Source organism: Chiroxiphia lanceolata, chromosome 16 (genome assembly GCF_009829145.1).
Source record: "Chiroxiphia lanceolata isolate bChiLan1 chromosome 16, bChiLan1.pri, whole genome shotgun sequence".
Classification (NCBI taxonomy): Eukaryota; Metazoa; Chordata; class Aves; order Passeriformes; family Pipridae; genus Chiroxiphia; species Chiroxiphia lanceolata.
In genome coordinates, this window is record NC_045652.1 from 10,906,023 (window position 1) to 10,933,856 (window position 27,834).

Genomic DNA, 27,834 nt, shown 5'->3' on the forward strand with positions numbered 1-27,834 from the left:
ACCGCTCCGGACCGCACCGACCCGCTCCGCACCGACCCGCTCTGCACCGCTCCGGACCGCACCGACCCGCTCCGCACCGACCCGCTCTGCACCGCTCCGGACCGCACCGAACCGCTCCGCACCGACCTGCTTCGCTCCGCACCATCCCGACCCGCTCTGCACCGCTCCGGACCGCACCGACCCGTTCTGCACCGCACAGACCCGTTCTGCACCGCACAGACCCGCTCCAACCCGCTCTGCACCACTCCGGTCCGCACCGACCTGCTTCGCTCCGCACGGGCACACAGGGGGCATGGCAGGGCCTGGGGCCCGGCCACCAAGGACAGCCTGTATGTGAAAGGTGGCCTGTCTAGGGAGGACAGCTTGGCCATGAAGAACAACACTCTGGCCATGAAACGTGGCCTGGCCAGGAAGGACGAGCCTGGTTGCAAAGGACAGCCTGGATGTGAAAGGTGTCCAGCCATGCAGGACAACTTGGCCATGAAGGACAACAGTCTGCCACAAAGAACAGCCTAGGTGTGAAAGGTGACCAGAGTGTGAAGAACAGGCATGGCCATGAAGGACAACAACCTGGTCATGAAATGTAGGCTGGCCAGGAAGGGTGGTCTGTCTACAGGGGACAGCCTGGCCATGAAAGGTGGCCTGAGCATGGAGGAGGATGGGCTGACCATGAAGGACAGCCTGGCCACAAAGGACAACAGCCTGGCCACGAAGGACAGGCTACTGAGCTGAGGCAGGAGCTTAACATGCGAGCCGCCAGCCCTCCTGCACCCACAGCTCGGGAAGCACTGGGAAGAGCAGCTCACCAGGTCCGTCCAAGGGTATTTAGAGCAAAGCCATCACACCCAGCAGCACCTCCATGCAAGGCCATGAGGAGGGTGGTCACAGCGGGGACGTGGCTATGGACCAGCACATGCTGTCAGGAATACTCCAGTGCATGCTAGCATTTCCTCTGTTCCCAGGGAATTCACACTCGTGGTTCCCACAGAATAAAGGGTGAAAAAAGACTTTGAAGGCTCACACTCAAGCTAGGAGCAGCATAACAAGAGAATAAACTCTGCTGGCAAACACAGGGCTTTTACAGAAGAGAATTTTAATTAGTTCTGTGGTTTGTTGTATTTTAAATTCAGTATGATCACTCAAGAAAAGGACCCTTTAGTCTGATGCATGTTCATTGCATTCACCAGAATGGAACACAAAACATTAGGTTGTGTAAAGCACATGTTAGTACAATATGAACACAATATGTACACACCTTAACTAATACAAATGAACACTACAAAGTATATAACACTGCTACAGAATCTGGTGAGTTATTGCCAGTGCCCATTGATCCCTCCAAGGAGAAAACAGAAGGGAGAAGTGACACATGTGAAAGTGGTTCAGCGCTTTCCCGTTCCCCTCAGCCCTTCCACCGCCCTCGGGGCTCTCCCGGGTTTGCATCCCTTTTTCTCCGCGTGATCAAACAGCGGGTCCCCCCTTGCCGCTACCGGCTGAACCTGCAGAACCGGCTGAACCCACCGAACCCACCGCCGCCTCCCCGGTGCTTTGGGGTGCGCTCAGCGCGGGGCAGAGCCGCGGAGGGGCTGTCACCCTGCTGTCCCTGTCCCTCCGGCTCTGCCCTCCCGCGCTGTCCCTGTCCCCATTCTTTGTCCTCCCTCTCTGTCCCTATCCCCCCGCCCCGTCCCCCCGCTGTCCCTGTCCCCTCACTCTGTCCCCGTCCCGGTCCCCCCGCAGTGCCCGGCACTGCCGTAAAGCGCGCTCCCGCCGTCGCAAACGCCTCGCGCGTCCCTGGCGACGCGGCCGCCCCCGCGGAGCCGGAACATGGCGGTGGCGGCGGCCGAGGGGGCCGAGGGGGCCGAGCTGCTCCAGGCGCTGTCGCGGCCCCTCAGTCTCCTCCAGCAGCCCGACTGCGGGCGAGCGGCGCGGCTGCGGGCGCTGGAGGCCATCGGCGCCGAGCTGCGGGGCCGGGCGGTGACCGGCGCGGTGCTGCAGGAGGTGTTCGCGGCGCGGCTGCTGCGGCCGCTGTCGCGGTGCCTGGCGGGGGACGCGGCCGAGCGGTGCCGGGAGCTCGCCCTGGAGCTGCTCCAGCACGGGCTCAGCCACGGCGAGCGGCCCTGCGAGGCGCTACCCGTGCTGCTGCCGGTGCTGGCACAGCGGCTGTGCCCGCCTCCGGCCGCCGAGCCCAGCGAGGAGCTGCGGCTCGGCCTCGTCCAGCTGCTGCTCCTCCTCCTGCAGCGGTGCGGCCCCGCCGCGGCCCCCTACCTCGGGGACATCACCCGCGTCCTCCAGGCCACCCTCCTCGACCACTATGCCGAGGTCAGGCGGGAGAGCTGCCGGTGTGCGGTGGCCTGTGCCCAGGCCATGCCAGGTGGGACTTAGGGACGGGCAGGGGGGGAGCGGTGGGATGGTGCGAGCCCGAGAATCCTGGGGGATAGGGGATGAGGAAGAGACAGGAGGAGGGAACAGGGAGAGGGAGAGAGAGAGATGAGAAGTCGCACACAGCCTTCACGGGTGTGCTTTGTGGGATTTGGAGGATCTGCTGGAGAAGAGCCGTGCCAGGAGTGGAGGCTGAATTGTTACATGCGGGTGACAGCGGGAGGAGGAGTTAGTTCGGCTCTGATACAGTGTAGAGTTAAATCCGCCTGCTATTCAGTCTGCTGTTGCTAGTGTTACAGAAATGTTACTCCCGGTCTGTCACCCACATAAAGACGCAGAATCTCAGGACAACATTAATCCCCCACCCAAATGCATTAGTCCACCCGAAATGTCATCGTGTACTGCTGCTCCCAGCAGCCATTGGGTGGCATGGATATGTCCGTGCTACTTAGAATCACAGAGTGGTTTGGGTGGGAAGGGACTTTAAAGATCATCCAGTTCCACCCTCCTGCCACGGACAGGGATGCCATTCACTGTGACAGCTCACATGGTTGCTGTTTCTGTGTTTCTGCCCTAACAGAGCACTTCCACATGCAATCAGAATCTCTGATAAAACCCTTAATGCAGACAATTTCACACCAGCACTACAGAGTTCGTGTTGATGTGATTCAGGCTACTGGAGCAGTGATACAGTTCGGGAATGGAAAGTCTGTGGATGATGTTCTGTCTCATCTGGCCCAGAGATTATTTGATGAGATTCCCAAGGTGTGCTTCTCTTCTTTCTTTAGTCTGGATTTATTTTACATCTGTTTCGGGGTGAATTTTTTTTGTGTTTCCCTCCCTCCTCCCCCGGTTTTCCACTTTCATTCATTCAGTTGAGATAAGTAAATATGTCTATTGTGGTTTAATCCCAGCCAGAAATTAAATCCCAGCCCCTCACTCACTCCCAGTTCAGGTCACCTGTCTGGCATTGCTCCCTCCAGCTGTTTGTGCAGAGCTTGAGACACCAAAAAGTCCTTGACTTAGGGTAAACTCTGCTTAGCAACAACTAAACATCAGCATGTTATCAGCATCATTCTCATACTAATCCAAAAAACAGCACTGTACCAGCTAATAAGAAGAAGATGAACTCTGTCCCAGCTGAAACCAGGACAAGTTCCCATACAAGTTTTATCAGCTGTAAACTGTCCAAACCCAAGGCTGGTGACCTATTCAGCTGCTGCCTAATTCTGCAGGGTGTTGAAGATTGTAGGCATCTTTTTGTTTTGATGAGTACCTTAAATTCTGTCTTAAATTCTCTGTCACATCTCTCTGGGCCTTGATTTTGTGGCCTTTTCAGATACTTAACAAACACAGTATTGGTCCCTTCATAAGATGCAGTTGAGGCATTAACTTAATCATTCCTTTGTAGTGAACAGAGGAAATCTTCTTCTGAAGATATGTTTGGAAAGCTACAAATCCCAGAGAAATGTACATTTCTTACATTCTCAGGAAGATATTAACCATGACATTTTAGGTTTTTGAGTTAGGTCTGTACCTTGTCTTCCTCTCAGAGTTGTGCTTTTGTGCAGCAAACAGTCTCAGAGTGACTGAGGCAGAGTGAGAAAGCAAGGGAGTGTGATACCTTGGGTGTTACTAAAGATGCTTCATGCAAGTGAGGAAATCCTGGGTTCTTCTAATTTCTTCTGAGAGTATTGATGTGCTTTACCATACAGAAAGCAAATACTGTTTTTAATTTTTTTCTGTTATTTTCCTGACATATATAAAATAGTCCTTTTGTGTCCCTGTAGGTACGACACGCTGTAACAACTGTCATTGGAGAATGGTTGTTGCACCTACGAGATAGATATTCATATTTTCACAAGCTTATCCCTTTGTTACTTGGCAGCTTTAGTGATGAAATTCCTGAAAATGAGTAAGTGGAGCACTTTCTTCTTTTTTTCCCTCCCCCTACATAGATGGCACACATGGAAGTGTTCCTGTGTTCACAGATGTCTTACTTGGAAGACAAAACACCCACTTTTGTTTGTTTGTTTGTTTTTTCTTAAACCCAAAATGTTGCATTATCTTTAGTAACTTTTGTTATACTGTCCTTTTATGCTACATCCAAGTCTGAGAGAGACAAAGACAGAGGTAGACAGAGACAGAATTATCCCTTGGAAGAGGAGACCTCTGTCCACTGAGTACAAAAAAAGCATAAACTCTCTACTTAATGTGCCTCAGTTAAATGGCAGGAATGCTTCCCATCCTTCCATCTGAATTTAAGTAGTCAGCTTTTCTAGAAGTCTCGTTTTAAAAAGGTTTTCTTTTGTGGGGGTGTGATGGTATAAAGCTCTTATTTTGTATCTAGGAAACTGGCTTGGACTTATTGGGAGAAGATAGGCTTGCAGTGGGAGAAGGAGAATGAAGAAGATTTGAAGGATAAGATGGATTTTAGTCTTTCACCATCTCATTATCCCAAAGGAGGTAAGTGTTGCACTGAAAGTGGTTTTTGCTTCCTGAATAATCTCCAAGAGCTGCAGTGCAGCAATAACAGCAGAGCAGGATGTGTAATATGCATTACAAGCTGTAATGTTAGTTAATGTACAGGGGTGGCACATATTAAAAATATAACATATAGCATTTATATATATAAAATTATTTAAATTATTTATGTTTAATTTAAATTTTAAAAATGTTGGTTCAATAACTACATTATTTTTTTTCCGTTAACCATACAATGTATTTTGGAGAAAGAGTAAGAGAAAATGCCTATGATGAAAAACAGGTAAAGCAGTGGAGCAGAAACAGCAGAAAGTTCTACATCAGCCAGCAGCCAGGTGCACAATGGGCACAGAGATGACTGGAAAGGAAGACAGGATGAGCTGAGTCCTTGAATAACGAGAACTGATCACATCATTAATGATCCACATAATTGGTGTGGAAGAAAAATTTGCAGTGAAATTATTTCAGACTTCTCTGTGAGACACTGGGATGCTACCAGTCCAACAGTGTACACGAAGAATGTGGGAACAGAGTAATTTCTTTTATTATACACAAAAAACTGTCAAGATATGCAGAATGGGTAGATTACTTTTTAGTACTGTATGATTTATAGGCGGCTTTAAAACACTGTGTTTGCAGTAGCTTGAAGCTTGTTTCCTGTCTCGGGTTCATGAAGTTAATGTTTAAAAATATGCACATGGGAGTTGGTGAGAGAGAGGGTTTAACTGGCTCATTTATTGATTTCTGCACTCATACTTAACAGAACAAAAACTCTTTTGGTGTGAAAGAACAGGTTCATGCTTGACTTGTGCCTACGTGACAATCACATCACAGAATACCCAGCAGCAAAATCCTTTCCATGACAGTGGGTTCCGGAGTCCTTTCTTCTCTGAAATTACACTTCTTTTTTTTTTTTCTTTAAAGTTGTTTTAGTCAGTAATGCTTGAATGAAAGGGGAAGCGCTTCATAATGGTGACTGGTTTGACAGAACTGTTTAGCTTTGAAGACAGGCAAGTTGATCTGTCATCCTTTCTAACTTTTTCTCTTTCCTCCTTATTTTATATATAATTTTACCCCAGGGGTTTTGTAAATTCTAAAGAGTGCTTTTACTTCCACTGGTGATGGCAGAAACATATTTCTTCTTCTGGTAGTCAGAGAATCTTTTAACATACGTAAAGTGATGGAGTTGAATGTCTGAGCTCCAGTCACTTATTTTGCAATGACCATGATATAGTGAAGGTCCTAAAAGCCTTGATACCCTTGTCCTTGAAACAGGGATTACCATTTGTACAGCTGACAGTGTTATATCTTGGTCAGTTTTCTCTAGGTGTGTGTTGGGGTTTGTGTGTGTGTGTGCTGTTTTGTTGGGGCTTTTTAGAGTGGCATCTATCAATTACTTCATAATTAAATGATATATGCTTTCAAAAATAATCTTCTTAGCACAAGAAATATGCTTCATGAATTTGGGCAACATTCCAGCCCCACATTTAATTTAATTTTCTTGGTAGAATGATGCACTTAAGGCTTGAATGTGACATATGTGTGTGTATTTATATATGACACATGTAACTAAAGAATATTTTGAAGAAATGACCTGGTAATTTTGGACTTGGGTCCCAGGATAATGCTAACTTTAAGATATCATTTCTTCCTGCTTATCTTTACTTCCAAATTGTATGTCTTATTAACAATCAGGCTTTATATGACAAGAGAGAAGAAAAATCAGAGGAAAGGATGATTGGCTGCTTAATCTTACAGATACAAAACTTTATCAGAGCCACTCATATATTAGTTTCAGCTAATAATTTGTGGTGTCCTACCACAGACTGTATATGGATGATTTTTATTATATGTGTCCTTCCTCTGTGTTTGCTCTCCACAAATATTTGAGTTTGGTTGTTTTTTTGTTGTTGGTCGGTTTTGTTTTTGGAAGGGGGGAGTGTTGGATGTTTTTTTTTTTAGTATATAATGATGTATTTTAATACTTTGTTGCCATTTCTTCTGACTTACTGAATGTACTGGAATATGTTTTTACAACTCTGAGTTAAAGGGACGTTTTACTGAACTGTCCAACTGTCAAACTAATGGACCTGACACAGGAGCCCCCCTGCTTTGATCTCACAGTGGCAGATCCTGCAGGTCAGAGGGAGACCAGAGTTAGACCCCATACCTGGTGTCATCCCCCCAGCTGAACAGCTTCCACTGAGCCACAGCAGTCATTGCCTTAGGATACAGGTGCAGACAGTTTATAGCAGGGAAGTCTTTGACAGGAGTAGCTACAGGGATAAATACCTGCATTTGAACATCTGAAATGAAGGAATTGCTGAAAAGAATGGTCCAAATTCTTCAAACAAAATTCTGCCTGAGGTCAAATAGGATGCACAGTCTGTATTTGCTGTCTCAGGTTGATTTCTTTATTTGACCTTTTGCTGTTCGTTGTCACTTTTCATAATCCAAAATGTTATCCTCCATTGACAAAAGAAGCAGCAATTCACATCCCAATGCTTGAATTTTACTTTCTTCCCTGCTCTAGGTATTTCATAAGCATTTATAAGCCTTTTGTAGTCTTCAGACCATTTACTTTAGTCAGTTTTCCTTCCCCCTCCAACTCCTGTATAATCTTTCTTACCAATTTAAATGTGTTATTTAATTTTTGAGAGATTGAAGAGGCACATCAATGAGCTGCTTTTCCTGAAAAGGCCTTAGCAAAGAGATCATATAATAGCTGTGATTTTTAAAATACTATCAATTTGCTGGCCTGATCTATTACACAGAACCTGTACAAGCCATAGTTAGTGCCCTTTCTGCTTTCAATTTGCCAGATACATTTTTAACCTTTTCCTTTAGAGGGCACAATTGACATTGTCTGTTTTATTGCAACTCATGTCCTCAGTACTATTTGTGATGTCTGCCTCTCTTTTCCACTCTAAATTATATTTCACTCAGTGGTACTACAATGAGTTTTGTTCATCTCTGTGTGTTTCAGTTTGGTTTTCATAAAGAGATTTGTGTTGCTATAAAAATTGAAATTATTAAGGTGTGTTTTCTAAAGTGGATAATGTCACACATTAACTTCCCTTTCTCTTCTGTAAATATTTTAAAGCATGAAATCAAAATCACCATCCAGTAATAAATACACAACTTTTCAAAGAGCTCTGTGGAGTGTAAATTCTGCAATATATATTAAAGAAATACAACTTGCACAGGTAAATTCCTCAGAAGCATTTGGAATATTTTGTTCTATGCTGAAGCAGATACCCAGAGCTCTTACCTTGGAACTTTTAAACTTTTCTAAGGATTAATTTGCATTTGCTTTCCCTTTGATATTTCCTTTTGTTTTGTTTCTGTTTCTTTCTTTCTTCTAGTGACTCGACCAGGACTAGGTTGTCGGGAACTTGTGTCAAGAAACCTCTCCAAAATCCTTCCAGGTCTCTGTCATGATATGACAGACTGGGTTGTAAGCACAAGAGTAAAAGCATCCCAGCTCCTGTGCACATTATTGCTGCATGCAGAGGATCACATCACACAGCACATGGAGCTGCTGCTTAGAACTTTGTACCAGTCTTGCTTGGATGAAGAGAGTGAAGTGGTTAAAAATGTAAGTTTAGTCTCTCACAGTAGCTGTTGTACACTGAATAAAGACTCCGTCCTTTATAGCTCTGAGTCTGACCTTACCACAGGTCACTGGAAATTGCTGAAGGATCAGGCTCAAGTTTTTATGGGTGTTAAAAACACATGAACATTGTGCTTACCTACTATGTTAAAATAAATGTAGAAGACCGATAGTGAAGGTATTTAAACTTTAGTTCATATGCCAACCCCATGAAGCATTCATAATGACCTCTCTAAAAACCATAAGCAGTGGATTAAAGTATAAAAGCCTTGAGGTAATAAATTCAATGTAAAAGAAATGTGCAGGTCATGCCCTTTCAAGTTAATTTCACTTATCCCCCCCTGCTCCATAATCCAACTGTATATCGAGGCATGTTTATTCCATGTGATACCCATATTCAGTTTTTGAATCCTTGACTTAATGCTTGGAAAATGTTGGTAATTTGTGAGGAATAATTAGCTTCTTTTTTCTAACAGTTAATGCTTTCAACACTTTGATCAACAAATCACTAAAACAGTTGTAGTTGAAGACATTAGATAAATTTGTCAACAGAAGGGCAGGTGGTACAAATGTTTTTACAATTTGAAGATAAAATCTTCTGTTCATATTTCTACACAAGGAAGAGAACAGATGTATAACAAAAAAATATCCGTGTAACTTACTTTACAGCTACAAATTTTATTGCTCTGGGATATTGGAAGAATGTGTTCTGCTTACTGGATGCAGGTAGTCCAACCAAATGGCCAACCCTTAAATCAGACTTTTCTTTAGGTTCTTGCTGTGAGTTGGGCTATAAGAAAACTTAAATAATTAGGAGAGTAAAGCAATGTGACCCTGCTCTCCTGACCAAATTTTCTATCATGTGCTTATTGCTATAGTTCTAAATTCAAAAGTATGTGTTCAAGCAGCACATAATTTTCCCTCGCCTTTTATTGACCATACTTGTCTCTTTCTTGGAATTCCACCACTAATCTTCTCGCAGGTGCTTCCAAGAGATTTATTCCCAATTAGGAGATGATTGCAGTACTTAATTGCACTTTTCTTTGTGCCAAAACATAAGATTCAGCAACTTGTGTTTGTGAATGCCTTTTATCTCTTAGTGGTGCTGCTTCCCAGGGTACTGTGATAACATACTCTATAGTTTTTAAATGTAGAACCCATTCCAGAGTAGCCACTGACTTGGAAAATGTCCATCTCTTTCTCCAGCCTGGTAATACCAAATGAGATATACAAAAGACCAGATGGTCTTTTATCCTTTGTTTCTTACTTTTTTTTCCCTTTTTCTCCTGTTAAAATGAGTAAATTGATCCATACAAATGTATCAACTCGTATTTTTGAATTGTTTAATTGTATTGTCCAGTTTTCAGAGCAGTAAAGTCTTTTTCTCTGTAGTAAATGAGGAGGACGGGGTTCACATCTACATGGAGTATGTTACAACTCCTTTGAGTCTTTGTGAAAGGAAACAGCTATAAATAGTGCAGATTTCAACTACAGAACTCATGGCTGTGTTCTTCCATTGAGACAAAAAAAATTAGCATGATTCAAGTATTAATTAGGTGCAATTAAAAATGCACAGCTAAATCACTAGACTAAAAATAATATACAAAGAGAGATAAGCTTTGGGGGAATGAGCCAACCATTAAACACATGGCTTAGGAAGAAGTTTTGCTGTTGCACAGGTAGTGGTGCAATAGTTGATTGTAATTTGTTTATTTTGTTTATTTTGTTTATTCAATCAGGTGATTGGGCATCAGTCAGGCAGTAAGCTCTGGTGTGGTGGCATTTCACATGGAACACAACATACTGATACGTCTACAAGGCAGGGATGGCATCAAAGGGTGCCAGCACCATGGGGAATAAATAATAATTTAGGTCTTTTCAGGTAAAGAAGTAAGAAATGGAAAGCAGTGGGCAGCTCCCCCATGGCAGTGCTTCCACACTAAACCAGATCTGTAATATCAGCTTCAAGATATGGTACAATAACAGAAAAATTCCTCTTTCAGGTTTTTAGAGTTATAGCTTTTAATAGATGGGGGGGTGGGTCCATTAAGAGTAAGCCTTGGAACAGCATTTGGAGGACAAAACACTAAACCTGCAACATCTGGTTATTCTAAACTAGAAACTTTATTACACTGAAAGTTGTACACTTCGTTTCTGTGCACTGCTTTCTCATGGAAGTTTGTCTGATGAAAAGGGTTCTTGCATGCCTTATTATGTGCTTACTGAACATGTCAAGAAAATTTCTTCATGCATATAATCATTCCTGAGTGAGTGGAAAAGGCCTACAAGGCAACTGCTGGAGCATTTAAAGTAACAGCTGGAATCATAAAAAGAAAAAGCCCATGATATGTTGCATAGTCTCTGGGTTTTCAGGAAAATCCTCAAGTTTTCCTGTTCCTTTTTCAGAGTGTGAAAGCAGCAGAACTGATTGGAACGTTTGTCAGCCCTAAGGTGTCCTTGAGGTTAATCACCTCAGCCTTTGAGCAGACACCCAAACCCTCCTGTGTGATGGTTCTGGCTGCAGTGATTCGAGGGAGCCCAAAAGGAATCTTACAGCCTCACGTGGCCCAGCTTGGCAACACACTGTCCCAGCCTGGAGTTTGCCAGCGATCTGAGGAGGTAAGGAAAGCTGGGAAACACACAGCAGGCTACAGGTTTTGACCTACTTATTTTTTCCCTAAATGGTCCCACTCTTATCCGTCCTTTGCACACCTACCCCACCCTATCTCAGGATGTAGTTGTGGTTGTGTGTCTGAGACAGAACAGGAGCTTCCCTGTCCTTCCTGGGCCATGTCGTGGTTTTCTGGGCAAAGCTGCTGTTTCCAAAAGCTCACTAACAGTCCATCCTCTCAGCAGATGTGGGTTCAAGTTTGGGAACTGCTGTAAAAGGCTTCATATAGTGGTAGGAAAATTAAGAGGCTTGGCAGGGAGAGAAGCAGCTGTTTAGTAAGTACTGTGCTAACAGAGGACTACCTTGGCTGATCCTGAGGCAGAGTTTAACCCATGTATTGAAATTCCTTGTGTTCACAATCCAAACAAGATCATATACTCAATCCTCATCAGCCAAAATGACTGAAGATTTTTCATAGTCCATTGTAACTGGTGTGTCAGGTTTCTCAAGAAAGATTCCCTCATAATGTCATCTTATTTTTGTTTTGTATTCTTAATTCCCATTTTAAAAGGAAGCATTTAGGAGCACACTGTGTAAACTTTAGGGCCTAGTTCCTTCTCTTGAAGTGAGAATCTAGAAGGAAGATCTTTATTAATTAGAAATTTACTCCCAAGTGTATCCTTAATTGATGGCTGAGCCTGAAAATCATTTTTATTTTAGCATATGAAGAATATTCCTCAATTGCTATATAAGGAGGTGAGAGATTCTCTTCAGCATGGAATGGAGATTTTTGAACCTGCAGGACTTTTTTCCCTTCACTTATCCAAATGTGGAAATAGATCTGTTACAGTTGCACAAGAGGAATCCCTATAATTTTCCCCACAAATGAAATCCTGGCTTTTATTCCATCAAAAGTTTGTTAGGCTTCTGCTGTTAAGATGACCAAAAAAGGGCCAGTGCTGTGCCCTCAGAAACTCTTGATTTCGTGTCAGATGCAGGCTTCCCCTTAAAACAGTTATTCATGTGTGCAGACTGAATCTGGCCTAATTGTCTTTTTGAGCCAATGTAAGATATATGTTTGAAGTTCTTCCTTCATTAGGTTTCTTCCCTAATGGAATATGTACCAGTGATGCAGGAATTAACCTTAATCTCCATGAAGCCTGTGATGATTAGGAACTCATATAAGTGGAAGCACTGTAACCTGATTGTTCAAATAACAACTCCCTGAAGTGTATCTGCAAAATTGCTGTGAGGTTTAAGCTTACCACGTCCATTTGGCATTAGCTATAGGAGTCAGATCCATCTGCAGCTGAAGGTTTGGGGGAATTGTTCTAGCCTTTAGTCTTGGAAAACAATCTTTCTCTATATTAGCCAGTGAATGCTGCACAGACACTGTTTAGCTAAGGATTGACCATGTCCATGAGATTAATAACATTTATAGCTAACCTATTCCTACCTGGACTTGATTTATTTTTGGGAAGTGAGTCTGTAACAATGGCCCCTTCTGTTCACTGACAGCTCCATGAATGTCTGATGCACTTTATCATAGGAGTCATGGCAAACTAACTGACAACAGTATTGACTTCAACTGGTATCAGTTGAATCAAGATAACATGAATTATATTGAATCAAATGAGATAAATTGGCTGAGATAAAAGCAAACGCTCAGGTTTTCTTGGTTTATGTATTTAACTGTCACTGTTCATCCAAAATAGTCAAACATGGAATAATATTTCAAAGAGTTGTAACAAATACGTTATTAATTAACAAATTGCACTTCAGAAAGAGAAAGTACTATCAGCAAGCACTTCAAAATGCTTTGATGTTTTTATTCCAGTGGAACCATTGTGTGATTAAGAGCAGGGTCATTTATTTTACTAACAGGACAAGGTAAATACAAACAGACAGTGTGGGAGGAAGATTATATTGTATTCTATAAAAAGTAGAATGCAGGTAGTCAGAAAAGCTAACATTAAATTATCAATATGTTACCAATGTAGAGGATTATACAGTGCTCAGACTTTATTACTGTCATTTCCCATCTCTCAAAAAGAATGTTATATTATCTAAGAAAACATAATAACTGTATGCTTTTGTTAAAAATCAGGTCTTTTATATGGAGCAGTTGCTTTGCTGTGTGCAAGCATTGATTGAAGTGTGCCAGGAAGACTGCAAAGAGATTAGCTTGCAGCTAATGAAAGTTTTGGTGACCATAATGGCAATACCATCCTCTCAGGACCTTAAAGAAAAGGTAAACTATGAGCTGGTTTAATATTTTGTTGTGTTTCTGACTTTTACTGTTGAGACACTTTGTCTAAATGGAACCACAGTTCTTTGTGGGGAGTAATGGCTCAAGGATGGTCTAAGGTTGTGCTTCTCTCACTGTACACACTGTATATGGTTAATAACAGAATTAAGATTGGAGTTGGGTTTACAGTTTGGGATATAAGTCACTGGCCAGTGAATATTTGGTTATACACAGGAAAAAACTCAAATTTATTTTCTGTCTTTTAAGGAACGTTTCCCCTAGAAATCAAGAGCTCTACTGGCCTTAAAAAAGTGATGGTTTCATAGTAATTTTTTAATCTTTAGCCAGAGATCAGACTGATTTTACAGTAGTTGACCTTTTTACCTCCCCACCAGAAACAAAAGTTTAGATGTCGCAGGAATGCTTTAAAATCAAGGACAGCTGTACATGCCCACATAATAGATGAGCTTTTTTGGCTTAACATTATCTCACCCCCTTATTTCTCTCTTCCTCTTTCTTCCCCGAGCTAAATATCATATAAATCAGTGAGCCATCCTCGTGCAGTACAATTATGACCTCTCCCAGTTGTCTTTTTTCAAACACACACCTTAAATGTGGTGACTATTCTACTTCCTTTTCTCTTGCTCCCAGGCATGGTATTCCAAAGGCCTGTGTAGCATCAGTATTTATGGCCCCAGAGCTGACAGGCTGCCTCCAAGGAGGCATGAGGTATTCTGGAAGAAATAAAGTAGAACAAAGCTTGAAACAAGTATTGAAAAGACTTCACAGGTCAAAGAGGGTTGGGGTGACGATCTGTCTAATGGAGAGCCAGTGCAAGAGTGGGATTCTGAAGGGGTTGGAAGTTGTGTTTGTTTGCTTGGGGCTTTTTTGAGACAAAAAAATCTCTCCAAGTAAGGCTGGATCTGGTATGTTTTGTGGTATCTTGTCTGTTTATCCCTGCAGTGGACTATAAAGTCAGCAAGGTCCATTTAAAACGTTACAACTTCATACTCCTACAGAGAAAGCAGTCTCATAGCAATAAATCCTAATTATCATATATGGAAAAGTTAATCTCCCAAGATTATTAAAGGTTTAAGATGTTCCTGCAGTTGCAGATGATTTTTTAAGTTGACAAGACTTTGGATAAGAATCTTTTTTCTCATTAGCCTTTTTTTTCAGCTAGGCACATAGAAAATCTGGCAGTGAGATTACATAATTGCAATATTTCAAAAGTGCCACAAAGACAAATATGGCTTGAATTTCATTTTTTTCCTCCAGTTACTGACTGTTCTGAAACTTCAAAGTGAGCTGTACATCTTGCAGGAGGCAAGAAGTCCCTGTTAAAAGAGCTTAAGAACACACAGAACAAAAGTATTAGAGCTGCTGTACAAGTATGAATTTGTTGTTCAGAAAAGAAATCTGTTTTCAGGATCAAAAGATTCTGAGTATAAACATAAATTATCCAAAAATTAGCATTGTAGAACTTCGATTCAGGCTTTACCGCAAGGGGACAGGAGATCACTGAGATAGTGGAGATCACAAGTGATGTGACCTGATGGTGAACACTCAGGTCTTGCCTGATTTTTGGCCCCTTTGCTTTGTGTCCATCACGTTTCTGGTTGCTTGGGGCTGAGGAAATGGACCAAGAGCACCAACTGAGCACAGCAGTGGCACGAGCAGGAGGGTGGTTTACAGCCCCAAAGAGACTGCAGCCATCTCAGCTGGGAGTCTGTTATGCATGATTTGAGCTTGTCAGTGGTTTAACTGGTGACCTAAGGATAAAGTTTTGTTTCATTACCACTGCCCTGTGCTATCTTAGCTCTTCTTTTGGCACACTTCGAATAACGTGTCATTAAACTTTCGAATAAGGGAAAGAAAATCACCTTTGCTATTTATTTTTATTTTACTGTGAGGTGCTTCTTAATGAGAAGATATGCATCAGTCTACAGGCATATTTAATTTATTCTCTCTTTTTAATTGCAGTCTTGAAACCACTGAGAGTTTATTTTAAATCATATGTGAACAATGCATTATTTTGTATCTCTTGTTCAATGGAAAAAAACCCCTTGTGTGTTATGGTGGGATTAATAATGGGGAACAGTTTCTGTCTTGACACATTCTGTAAAATGTTCCAATTAATTTACAAATAACTTATATGTAATATATTCATTTATCTGAGTTGTTTTGGCTGGCTGGCAGAATGCTTCCAGTAAGGAGAAATCTATTGTACTTGAGGCAGGCAAACCTGCCTTAAGAGTAACCTTTGTCCTTAGAAATTCCTGATTTATATTTTTTTTTTCCTAGAATTCTCATTTATTTTCTCCACATCTGGTCCTTCCATAAAAACATCTTTTGTCTGGCAAGTGATTAGTCTGTAAGAGTCTAAAGGTCCTAGACATGTTCCAGCTAACTTGTGTGGTTGAGTTCAGCTTAAAAATATTAAAACTATGAGTACAATTTGTAGTTCTACTGAAGCACTGAGAGTCAAATGATGTCACTCAGAGCTCTGCACTACATCTTTCCCTGCTGGAACTGGCCATGCTGGCAGCACATGTTATTCCTTAGTGGGGTTCCTCATGGTGTCTTGCTCCTCATCATTGCTTCCCTGTCTACTGAAATCACTGAGACTATAGATGCTGCTTCCAGCATGCTTTTAATCTCTTCCTTGGAGAAGTTTTATGCTTCTGGTAGATGCCTTCAGGAACTGTAAAAGCAAATTTTCCTTTCCTTTGAAATACATCTGCTGCAAGTGATTAAGAAAATCAATAGGCTTCCTTGCCAAGCATCATGATCACGTCTGGAATTCATTTAGTAGTTCTTTTTACATGTTTCATTTGTACATGTTTTATTTGCATGGTATAGTCTAACTGTAAATATGAAGAAGATATTTCCAATGTAACAGTGAATTTTGGTACTTAAGAGCAACAGAAGTTGAGAATTTCAAAATGATCCTGCCCAGCTACTGTCAAGAGAGAACGTCTTGCATAATTAAACTGGGGGGAAGAAGGGGGAGAGGGGAAATGCCAGCTCTTCTCTGACCTGCAACAGGAATAGTTTTTGGAAGGTACCATAACCTGTTAGATGGGCTTGTGAGAAATTCCCCCTATGTTAATGTTTTAAATCATTCTTAAATTAAGGAGAAAAATCACTGCATCTTTATAAGCACTAAGAGCCTTTTTTATGATGTGGTTAGTTTTTGGATAGGTCTGCACACAGATTAGAGACTCTTTCATTTTGCTGTTAGGTAGCTGTGTTCCTCATGATTTCATTTTGAAATCAGGACAAATGTTTCACTTCAAGTAAAAGTTAATGGATGTGATATAGGCAGACATTAAATATCAATCTTGATTGTTTAAGCAGAAACAATGAAAATCTTCTTGTGTCCCTTCTGTTCTCAGGAGTTTTAAAAGTTTGAGGTTTTTTATTAATCTTGTTTCAGTTCAAGTATCCTATCTCTGTTTTAACAGGTGGAGAAAACAATGTCTTCATTAGCTGAAGTGCAGCAACTGGATAGTTTTCATTGTCTCTACAAGCAGCACATAATTCAGCTCATGGAGTGGGTTTCAGTGTCCTGTGATGGGTGGAGCTGCTACTCTCCAGAAGTGTTACAGTTAGAGGTCATTGCAACCCATTCAGGTACCGCTTATTTAGTAGTCCTAAAAAAAAAATAGTCTCAATCTCCATAGCCTGCAGCCAGGTTGTGTTTTGTAATGAACAGTGTAACACTCAGAAACCTCACAAGAACATGATGGAAAGCAAAACAAATGTTGAAGCAGCTCATATTGCAAAAGACTCCTTGGCTGCAAGGAGCCTGTTAAAAGCACTTATGGAAAAGTGCACTTTCAGGTAAATGAAATAGGTGAGCATTAAACTGATGTAGCTTATCTGTCCAAAAATGTATCTATTTTTTCCATCCATTCACTGGTCTTTCAAAGGATACTAACTTTCTGTAACAAACACTTCCTCACTGTTGTTCTTCAACACGGGGCTGTGTAGAGATGAGTGAAACACTTGGGTGCACTTTTCACATGCCTTCAGTCCTGCACAGTGAACACCCCTCTGACACAGCTCTCCAGGTTGCAGCTACAGCAAGGGCTGTGGTGACAGGCAGCTCTTCTCACCTAGACACACATTTGAAGATTATTAGAATGGAAAGTCCTCATAGTTTGTTTTTTTCCTTTTTGTTGGTTGAACAGGGGACGTCAGACAGTCACTTCAGCTACAGGTGAAGTATCGTTGTGGCTGCTGCAGATAGTTAAATGTGGACAGGTGTATTTTAAAGGACTCTATCTTATGCATTTAATCCTTGAATATCAAAAAAACCCTCATCAAACCTATGTGAAGCACCCACTTGCTGGTTTGTGCAGCAACCAGCACCCACTTGCTGGTTTGTGCAGCAACCAGCATAAGCACTTTTTCTGGTTTTTCATCTGTGGAAAGAACAAAAAGTTTTCTCAGTGCAAGATCTGAGAGGCCAACTTTTCTATATATTTGTACTCCCATTTCCATGACTGAGGGACTTCTAGACAGTTGTCTCTGTTTTCCTTAATGCTAAATAAATCATCAAATGTCTGGGCAAACATTTTGGCTTGCACCCAGCACTGGTAATATGCTATTGTCTGTGTTTTCTGTCTGACACAGCAGCTCCTAGAGCTATTTTTTTTTCTTTCTTTTCATTCCCACACATAATGTTGTTTTTAATCAATTTAATCAGCTTTAGTTTCACATTTCTCAGTTTTTACTGTTTTCTAGGAACGTATGCTTAAGCTGAAATTAGCAATGTAGTTTATTTTGTTTATTTTCCATCTGTTGAATTTGCTGTTATCAGTTTGATATAATAGTAGTAGCTTATGAATGTCTCAGAACTCACATGAAGTGGTGTATTTTGAATAAATGCTGTGAAAATAAAGACCTATTTGTTGGCACAGACATTTAGCAAACTGCAGTTCAACACCCTCTATTGCTTCAGTCTAGACAGTGAAAATTTGGGGGGTTGTCATTATTGTTTTAAACATTAAATTTCCAGATATTATTACATGCTATTGAACTTGTTTTGGAATCTTGAATACTTCAATCTGTCCATTCCATGTGTGAGGAATATTCTTGTCATCAGAAATGCCAGTGTTGTGTCTCCTTCTGGGAACATTTTCTGAGTGACTGGGGTTGAATGGAATGTGCATCTCAGGGATGCAAAGCTGAAGAAGTTCCTAGAGTAGTTTATTGCAAAAATAGAGCAGAAAGAGCATTCTACAGCTAGAAGCTTGCAGAATAAAGCATCTGTACAGTCTCTGTGTACTCTTTGTCTTTAAAGCCATGCAGATGTTAATCACTACCAAGGAGAAAGGCACAAACTTCCTTCAGTTTCAGGAAAATAATTTCTTAAAATGTTGGGATAACATCTTAGAGTTCTGTTTGTTTATTGTTTCGAGGTGAAAACAGAATTCATCAGAGGTGTGAAAATATTGACAAACTAACGAATTAATTTAGAAAATATTTTTATTTCAAATAGCTCCTAAAATTCATCATATTTTAGATTCTTTTGTAAAATGCAAATAAGCATTACTTAGACCTGGAGAAAGAATGCTGCTGCAGTAATTGTATTAGCCAACTTTTGAAGCTGATCCTTTCAAACATGCCCTTTCCTGTGCCTCCAGGAGTCATGAGCACCTTTCTTTGAATGCTGCATGTGAAAAAACTTGAAAGAAGAAAAAAGTATAATTAATGTTGCTGTATGGAGAGGGGTGTCAGGGTCATACCAGATTCAGTATAATTTTTCTTTACATTTAATGAAACCAAAATTTTTTGCCTAGCCTTAGACTTTCAGAGTTACTTAAGGAACAGCATTAATCCCCCACCCAAATGCATCAGTCCACCCAAAATGTCCTCTTGTACTGATGGTCCCAGAAACTACTGGGTGTCATGGATATGTCCATGCTGCATAGAATCATGGAATGACAGAATAGTTTGGGTTGGAAGGGACCTTAAAGACCATCTGCTTTCAACCCCCTGCTGTGGGCAGGGACACCTTTCACTAGACCAGTTTGCTCAGAGCTCCATCCATGGCCTTGAACACTTCAGGGCTGGGGGAGCCACAGCTTCTCTGGGCAAATGTGGTACAGCAATAGCAAGCTGACTAAATGAGATGTGGGAAAGCAGATCCTCAGGGAGCACCACACTGCCACAGCCAAAACTGTGGGTACCTGAGCCCATGAGGAGTTGGTCTGGGTATTTGTGGCCCCCCTAATACGATGTAATGTGGATACTTTAACAGCTGCCATGCAAGAGGGCAAAGCTAAGTACTGTTTTAATACCAGATGTATTACAGATTTTATTGCACTCGCACATTAAACATCTAAACAGAAGTTATTAGTAGTCTGCAATAAGCTTTACCTCTTTGTTTTCTAGGTCCTGTCATAGGTGAAGCTCTCGATGACTTTATTCCCATTCTGAAGACGTGTCTTCAGCCAAACAAAGATCCCCAGATGCGGTTAAAACTTTTTACTGTTTTATCACAGTTGTTCCAGAAAGCAAGTGAAACCATCAATTCTCAGGGGTAAGTGGAGGTCTGATTTCACACAGCTATTTGAACACTACAGTGGCATTAAGAAGTAATAACCATGGTAGTTATTTAACCCTTATAACCATGCCCATGTTGGCATGTCTTGGAGAAAAAAGACTTTCCCACCATCTTCTACAGCATATTTTATTGTTGTATTTTTGAGCAATGATTAGAAGGGTGGAGTGCAATAATTTTAAAAAATATATAAATAAATTCAAGTCTGGACTTTCTCCACTGTAGTCTTCCTACCTTTTGAACTGAAAGCTTCAGTGTGAAGTGTGCTGTTACTTGTTTCTATATTTTCAGGATGCAATATTAAATTCCGTATTCATATCAGAAATGTCTTTGTTGTCAGTAGATTACTTGTTTACTTTCACTTTTAGAATTAAGTTACACAGATTTACAACAATAAAATCTGAAAATGGAAAGAGTAGAATTTAATTGCATCACCAACAGCAAAAATACATCTTAATGGTAATGAGAGTGTTGGGAAGTAGCAATAAATTGCAGTTGCACTGTTGCTTTCACTGCTGCCACTAATTTGTTTAGCTCCTTAAAATTATTCTAACAGCTTGGATAGGAAGGCTTTTGGTTATTCTGCTAAACACAGTTGTGTGGTCATTTAATTGTGTTTGAGTCTGACATAGAACTGAGTCAGATAATTGCCAGATACTGCTTTACTGATTCTATTTCAAGGCACTAGAACAAAGATTCTCACAAGCAGCTCAGCATTATGGTTAACATAATGGTTAACATTATGGTTAACATAATGCTGGTGGAATTTACCTTTGTGTTTTCACAGATCGTTTTTCATTGCATTTTAACAGAAGGTTTTATTAAAAACAGAAGCAGCTACTGATCAGATAGCACAGAGCTGCTTTTAGTTTTGGAGCTGAAAGGAAATTTGGAATGATGGTGATCATTAGTTACATTTTTTTTCCAGCAACTTTTTTGAATAGAAAATTATTAATTCTCAAAAATGTGTTTAGAATAATAGATCTAAAGGGTTTTACAAATTTGGATGTGTCTAATGGGATGTCAGATTTCTTGTTATTACTTAAGTGCCATCTGCTGACAGGAAGCAGGACTGGCTGGATCTCTGCCTTCCTCAGACACCCAGGGCTCCCTTGCCACAGGGCAAAGCAGCAGCCAGGTGTATCTATTTTCATCATGTTGCAGGTAGAGATTTGCAGGTGTTTGTGTGTCAGTAGATAACTATTGTGCTTTAGTCAGGTTATACCCAGATAACATGGACTACCTGCAGTGGGTAAAAGGTAGTTACAGGAAAGAAGTAGCTACAGTTATATTTCTTATTACATTGAAACAATATTATTATGGAATTTTTTTGTTGCTGGTTTATCCTTGCTGGATGATTTTGTTTTGCTTTTGCGTGGATTTTTTTTTAAGTGCTTACTGATAAGTTAGTTGTTAACATGTACCTGTTTTGTTCCTCCTGTGGCTTGGCACATCATGAATGGGCCACTTATTCATCCTGGAAATGCAGGACTCTTAGAAAAGTCAACAAGAGCTTCTTCCCTTTCTGCCAAGCACCAGGGTGGTGATGTGCTGTTTGGCACTCAGGTGGTCACAGTTTGAATAGAAGTTTGAGCAGAGTGGGCAGGAATCAGGGTATATTTAATCTGTTACTTGCCAATCTGTTTGCATGCTGCCAGCTGATTTTTAAGGCAGTGAATAACCTGAGCTCCAGTTACTGGCCACAGACAGACACTAATGTCTCTTTGATGCAGCAAAGTATTAATTAACTTGTGTGTAAGACCTGTATCTTTCTCTCTTAATTTAAAATTGTTTGAAATGGAATTAAATGGGTGTGAGGGAATCCTGCCTATTACTAGTACTGACTCTCACAGCAAATTTTAGCATAGGAGTCATTTAATAGAAGAGGAGGAAGAAGCATCAGCAAAAACATCACAAATTTGTGTTTGTGATAAAAACAAACTAGTATTGGGATTGTCACCATCAGAAAATCCTGCTGACCTCTCATCCTTGAGGGAGATGAGTTTCTGAGCCAAGGGAGAGCTGAAGTATTGTTTGTAGGCTCCCTGCAGTATCGGGAGGTCAGGTATCATCAATAGCAGTCATTCTTTTGACATTATAAATACTTTTCACTGGACAGTCTCAAAGGGCCTCACAGATATTAATGAATCCTCACAGCACTCACATGGGGTGTGCTATCTCCACTTCACAGGCAGAGCAAGTGAGACAGAGAGAAGGTAAGTAGTTTACCAAGATAACACTGAGTCATGGGCGTCGTCTGAAGTGGGAGAAAGTCTACCCTCCCCCTGCCATGAATGTTAGGTATTTGTTTAAATATTATCTAGAAAAATTAAGTTATGAAAATCTTATCACACACATTACAATCACATTGGCTTATATGATTTTATTTAGGGTTTTTTTGAGAGTCTTCTTTTTTTCCCTTTTCTGTCTATATTTCTATGACAGAACATTCTCTTTTACATCCTGTCAGTCTCTTTATCACTTTCTCATGAACCTTTATTTTGCTTTCTTATTTTTGGCTTCAGGCTGTTCCCTAGCTACCTTGAGACTGTGATAAAAGACATCCTGGCTCCTAATCTGCAGTGGCATGCTGGAAGAACAGCAGCTGCCATCCGTGCTACAGCTGTATTGTGCCTTTGGGCTCTCATCCACTGTGAAATGCTTTCACCAAAAGAGGTAAATTCTCTCTTTCTCGTCTTTTGAAATCTTAGGCAGGAAAACAAAATAAATGCAAGGGAGAAAAAAAAGAATAAATCCTTAGGGTAAGTTATATTTTCAGATGGATGGACAGTTTTCATAATAAAATTCATTAACTGTAATTGAATATTAATGACTGAAACAATCAGTGGAGAGATGATGTCCTGGTAGGAGACCTGAGGCCAGCAAGATGCTGAGCTGTAGGACTGGCCAGCATCAAATTTTTGTAGATATTTTTTCTAATATAACATCAGTTCTGTAGCACAAAATACTGCCCACTATTAACACAACAATTTGGGCACTTGACATTGTTGGACCCATAGCCTGTGCCTGTGCAGCAGCACTGGAACCAGTCAGGACATGCTGCTGTGTCACGTGGCCAAGACAAGTTGTTTGGTTGCCTTGGAGCCCACAGGTCCATTTAGGGGAAAAAAATAAAATCTGAAAGACACCTGGAAATTGAGGAGGAATTGAGATGGAATGTGAAGAATATCTGTAGAAACTGGAGACCTAGCAAGGACTACACTTACAGAGCTGTTACCCACCAGTGATTAAGGATTCATTGAATCTGAGCGGGTTTCTGAAGCATCTTTGCTAACAAAAATGGCATGTGGAGATAATGCACTGGAAATATTTAAAATATAAGGGCATTTCTGAAAAATAAATTGAATTAAAATGTTACTAAATGTTCATAGTCTTTTTTGCCTTTATAACAGACAAAAGTGCTTAAACACACATAACTGGTTGAGTTCACACATGCAAAAACATTGGTATCAAGATTACTGTTCCAGTTGAACATTTTTTTTTTCTGAATCGATGCCTCAATGCCTATTTTTTCATTAATGGATAAGAAATGTACATAAGAAAGTGAAATTCCGAGCCTCCCCAACACATCCGATCCCATCCCATCCCATCTCTCGCTGTCAGAGCGGGAGCGCCATCTCCTGGTACGGGCGCGTTATCCTCAGCTCCGGTTTGGTTAAACCCTGGCAACAGTTTGGGGCGTTGTTTTTTTTACAGGCGAGTAAGTTTTAAAGCTTTTACAAGTTACATAAAACTCATCTGCATGTACGCTGAGCATTCATGATGATCGACTGGTGGGTTTTCATTTTCCAGGCAAGCTTAGAGGCAAACATAGAGCTGTGTGACTTCTGAGATTTTCACTTTTGAAGTTAACTTTTTAAACTAAGCAAACCAGTATCTGTCAGAGCTAATGGTAACTGCTCTAACCACTAAAAATATTGTTTTAAAATGACTGAAAAGCTGTTATTCTTCTATGCTTTTCCTATTAATTGTAGATCTTAAAAGTCAAAGATGAGCTAATGCCCCAAATCATTGCTTCCATGGATGAAGACTCTAAAATTACTCGACTGATGGCTTGTCGTATTGTTGATGCTTTTTTAAAAGCCTGTGGGAGGCAGTTTGATGAAGATAAATTTAAGAACACTTACACAGGTAAGTGTAAATGTTTAATTGACTGGAGGGGTTGTTTATTGTTGTTGTTTTGGTGTTTGTTTTTTTTTAAATCAAGATCTCCATGTGGAAGAATTACATTTGGGTTTTTTTTTACCCAAAGCATGACAGTTAGCTCAGCTTTTAAGGGTGAAAAGCACCATGCTGGAGCAGTTGGCAGATTTGCTGTATGGCTTTAGGAATCACTGTGCAGGTTGTCCACATCACCTGCAGACTCACTGCAGCACTGAAAGCACTAACACAGACTAGGAAATGACAAATATTGCTGCATGTCACTGTGGCATCTGGCTTTAATCCCACATGAAGAGCAAAAAGCCTTTAAACAATTTGAGGTACAAATAGGGGCAGATTTTATGTAGACTCGTTTCTCACCCCTTCTTATCTCACTCCCATAGACATATTCTAATGCTATTTCTGTGTTCTCTTAGTGAGTATTTTAACTATTTGGGTAGTTCTCCCCTAGAGAGTAATTTTATACATACTAAGGAAATGGAAAAAGTAAAGTGCTCACAGAATCATACCATTAGCAGTATTTTTGTTTATGAGAGGCAGAGACTGAGGCTTGGTTTTAAACTGTTGAGAGAGGCTACATAAAATGTATAAAGTACACAGACACATTTTAGAAACTCCAGGTGTGAAACACCTGAGCAGGCATTGCTGAGTGATTCCAACAGCACTTGCAAGACCTTCCTGTAGCAGGTTTTTAATGGCAGTTTTTCACTTCACTGAAGGGCATTACAGACAAGTTCATGTCCTTTGGAAATGTCCTCGCTCCCAGTTTGGCCAAACTGAGCAATATTTCCAACGTCATTATCCACTAAGGCCACTAGATGGAACTTCACTCAATATTTCGGTCTGTGCAGGGCTTGCCAGTACCTCATCTGCATTGCTTCAGAGTTTAGTCTATATGAAATAATGTGCTAAGTATAGTGAGAGCAGAACAGTGCTGCAGTATATAAATGGAAGTCACATTGTTCTCAGTGCTGTGTTTGAGGGCCAAGAGCAAACCATTTCAGTGTACCATAAATAGACTTGAATAGGTAGTGGGTTGGGGTTTTATCTAAAAAAAAAAAAAAAACAAAAAACAAAACCAAAAAAAAACAAAGAAGAGAACCCTAGTCTAGAGTTCTGTATTGTAAAATAGAGCTAGGATCTGTAATGCTTCTTGGGATAAAGTTTAAATGCTAATCCATGAATCAGAAGTACAGACTATTCACATATATGTACCAGAATTTATGTTCTCATGTATACAAGTAACTTGGACTTTCCCAAACTCAGCATCTTAATGACAGATACTCTTTTTTACATGGCACAGTAGAAATCTAACAACAAACATATTTATTTTGGAGAGGTACATGATCAGACAATTGTCAAAGTATAGCTTTGCACCTTGCATGTTCAGCTAGTCTGCAGTGCAGTCATTCACTGAAACAGTAACATTTGATAGAAATACTGTGCTTTATAGAGCATAGAAATACTTAAACTCTGTAGCTCTGTAATGCATGAATAGACTTTCATAGTGCCTTGTTAGGAGTGCTAGAGAATGTTCAACTAATCTAAATACTTCCATGTATGTCTTTATTAATGTTTTTGGCAACATAACAATCCAATAACAATGCACCACGTGCTTTTAAGAACAATGTGATACATGTATTCATAATGTTCAAAAGACAAAAATACGTCATAAATGCAACAGTAATTTCAGTGATGACAGAAGACTTTTTTTTTTTCGAATGCAAAAGCCACCTGCCCTGTTTACAGAGCTGTTTGGTTATTTATGTGCTCCTTTTCAGAGGTTTTAAAGCGTCTGGATGATGCTTCGTGTGATGTCCGACTGGCAGCTGCTCACACCTTGGCTAATTGGTTTAAGTGCTTAAAGGACAGTGCTGTGAAATCTGCAATGGAAGGTCATATTGAGTTTCTGTACCAAGAACTGTTGATACATCTCGATGACCCAGATCAAAATCTCCAAAATGCAGTCCTGGGTAAGACTTTCAGTCATACGTACTTTGAACAACACTGTTTAAATCATCATTCTGAGTGTTCTATGAAAGTGGCACATCCAGACAGAGGATAATCCTGACAGGCTGGAGCTTTCCTTTGGGTTTCAGTGGTTATGAGCTCTGACCTTTTACCTGTGTGCAGAATGTAATGTTTTGTCCTGTGTTCAGCAGGGGGGAAATATCAGGGCAGCTGAACTACCAGAGAGTTTACAGATGGTAAACAGGATATGGAGCGTAGAGCCCCACCACTGCAGGATGTGACCATATCCCAGCCTGCTTGATAGGCTCCCTGGAACTTATTAGTGTGTCAGCCTGTGTTCAAGAACATAAATGTCAAAACACAGACCTCAGCAAATGGGGGAGGGAGGAATGGGGGTGTAATCACTGTGCCACTCGTAGAACAGCCATTTCCATGTTCGGTTTCAGCTACCTTTGAGAGAACTTGGATAGAGAAACACAGAACAGCTAATGAGTTGTAAAACATATTTTTGTTTTGCAGAAGTTTTAAAGGAAGGAAGTGTTTTATATCCAGATCTGCTGGTGAGAGAAATCGAAGGGGTTGTACATAAGCATCAAACGCCGCTCTATTGTAATCAACTACTACATCACATTCAGTCAGCCAAGGAATCAGCTTTGTGAATCACTGCTGAGATTCTTTTTACTGAACTGATCTGAAATCTGTCTGACCTGGATTACTTTCATGTTTTCTTTTGCTAGAGAAAGGCTGAGCTGAAAATAGATTGTTTTTTCTTTGTAAGTTCACTGTTGGCTCATTAAAAAGTCAAGTTGGCACAATTCCGTGTTCTTTGCTGCTTGAACGGTTCTTTGTATTTGCTAGCAATAAAACAATGTTTTAATTCACTTTGCATTGGAAGTTTTTCAGATACAAGGTTTAAAGGAGGAATGCTTTTTCAGGAATTTAACACTGTTTATAATTGAGAAAGATTATTTAACAAAGTAATAATTTAATGTCAAAGTTATTAACATAATAAAGCAAGGACTCAGTCTTTCAAGGAGGATTTCAAACTCTGGATAAAATCAGACTTTGCAGAGTCAGGTCTGTGAGGATCAGTTTTATAAGGGAAAAAAAAGCACCCAAATTTCTCTTGCATAATGCAGCAAAATTTATAATGTTCTGAGTACTCATATTTATGCTGGTATAATAGGGATATAGTAGGTGTCACTAAAAGAATAGTTTTTATTGTTATTGTATTACATTTCATGACTGAGAGTAAAGCTGAATTTTTTAAATTAAGGTTTATACATGGGGGAAATATGCTGGTTTGTCATTTAAATTGTATATTTAGTTTATAGATTTATATTTTTGTACTAAATATATCCCATTTGCAGTTTTTATGTTTATACCGTTGTGCCTTGGAAAGCAAACAACATTTGTTTCCATGTTGCCTTGTAATTATATTCTGCAGCTTTAGGTTAAAGCTTGATTTGTTTGGGGGTTTTGTGATACCTTTGTAGTGTATAAGTTTTAGTGTTGTCTTATATTCTCAGCTGTGTAATAAAATAAGTGAGCTCCTAACTGCTTGTCTACATCATTGTGGGGTAGTGTGCTGTTTATTATTTGCACACACAAATCATGGGAAATCAGGATTCTGATCTGGGGTTTTTTAATCATCTGTATTACAGACAGAAAGTGCTCTTTGGCTTCTAATTCCCAAGTGCCTTGGCTTTGTATCAAGTCTAAAAACAGACTCAGTGGGGGTTGCTCATACTCCTTATGCTGTAGGAAGTCCT

The 27,834-nt window shown here is 40.5% G+C and overlaps 1 protein-coding gene across 1 annotated transcript; it reads left to right on the top strand.

Moving 5' to 3' along the window:
* The first annotated feature begins 1,799 nt into the window (after positions 1-1,799).
* Positions 1,800-27,619, top strand: DNAAF5 (dynein axonemal assembly factor 5). The gene is made up of 13 exons (XM_032703954.1): positions 1,800-2,371; positions 2,960-3,144; positions 4,170-4,294; positions 4,730-4,845; positions 8,229-8,461; positions 10,883-11,095; positions 13,195-13,338; positions 16,803-16,971; positions 19,741-19,888; positions 22,435-22,585; positions 23,905-24,061; positions 25,873-26,064; positions 26,582-27,619. Exons 1-13 carry the CDS (start codon positions 1,825-1,827, stop codon positions 26,719-26,721), a joined length of 2,520 nt encoding a protein of 839 aa, XP_032559845.1. The 5' UTR covers positions 1,800-1,824; the 3' UTR covers positions 26,722-27,619.
* The last annotated feature ends 215 nt before the right edge of the window (positions 27,620-27,834 follow it).

What these genes read in the sequence shown, in the direction of transcription:
- DNAAF5 (XM_032703954.1), top strand. Translation starts at nt 1,825, where the DNA reads ATGGCGGTGGCGGCGGCCGAGGGGGCCGAGGGGGCCGAGCTGCTCCAG. An exon ending in TTTGCCAGCGATCTGAGGAG is followed by an intron (nt 11,096 to 13,194) that starts GTAAGGAAAGCT and finishes GTTAAAAATCAG; the next exon opens with GTCTTTTATATGGAGCAGTT. An exon ending in GAAACCATCAATTCTCAGGG is followed by an intron (nt 19,889 to 22,434) that starts GTAAGTGGAGGT and finishes TTTTGGCTTCAG; the next exon opens with GCTGTTCCCTAGCTACCTTG.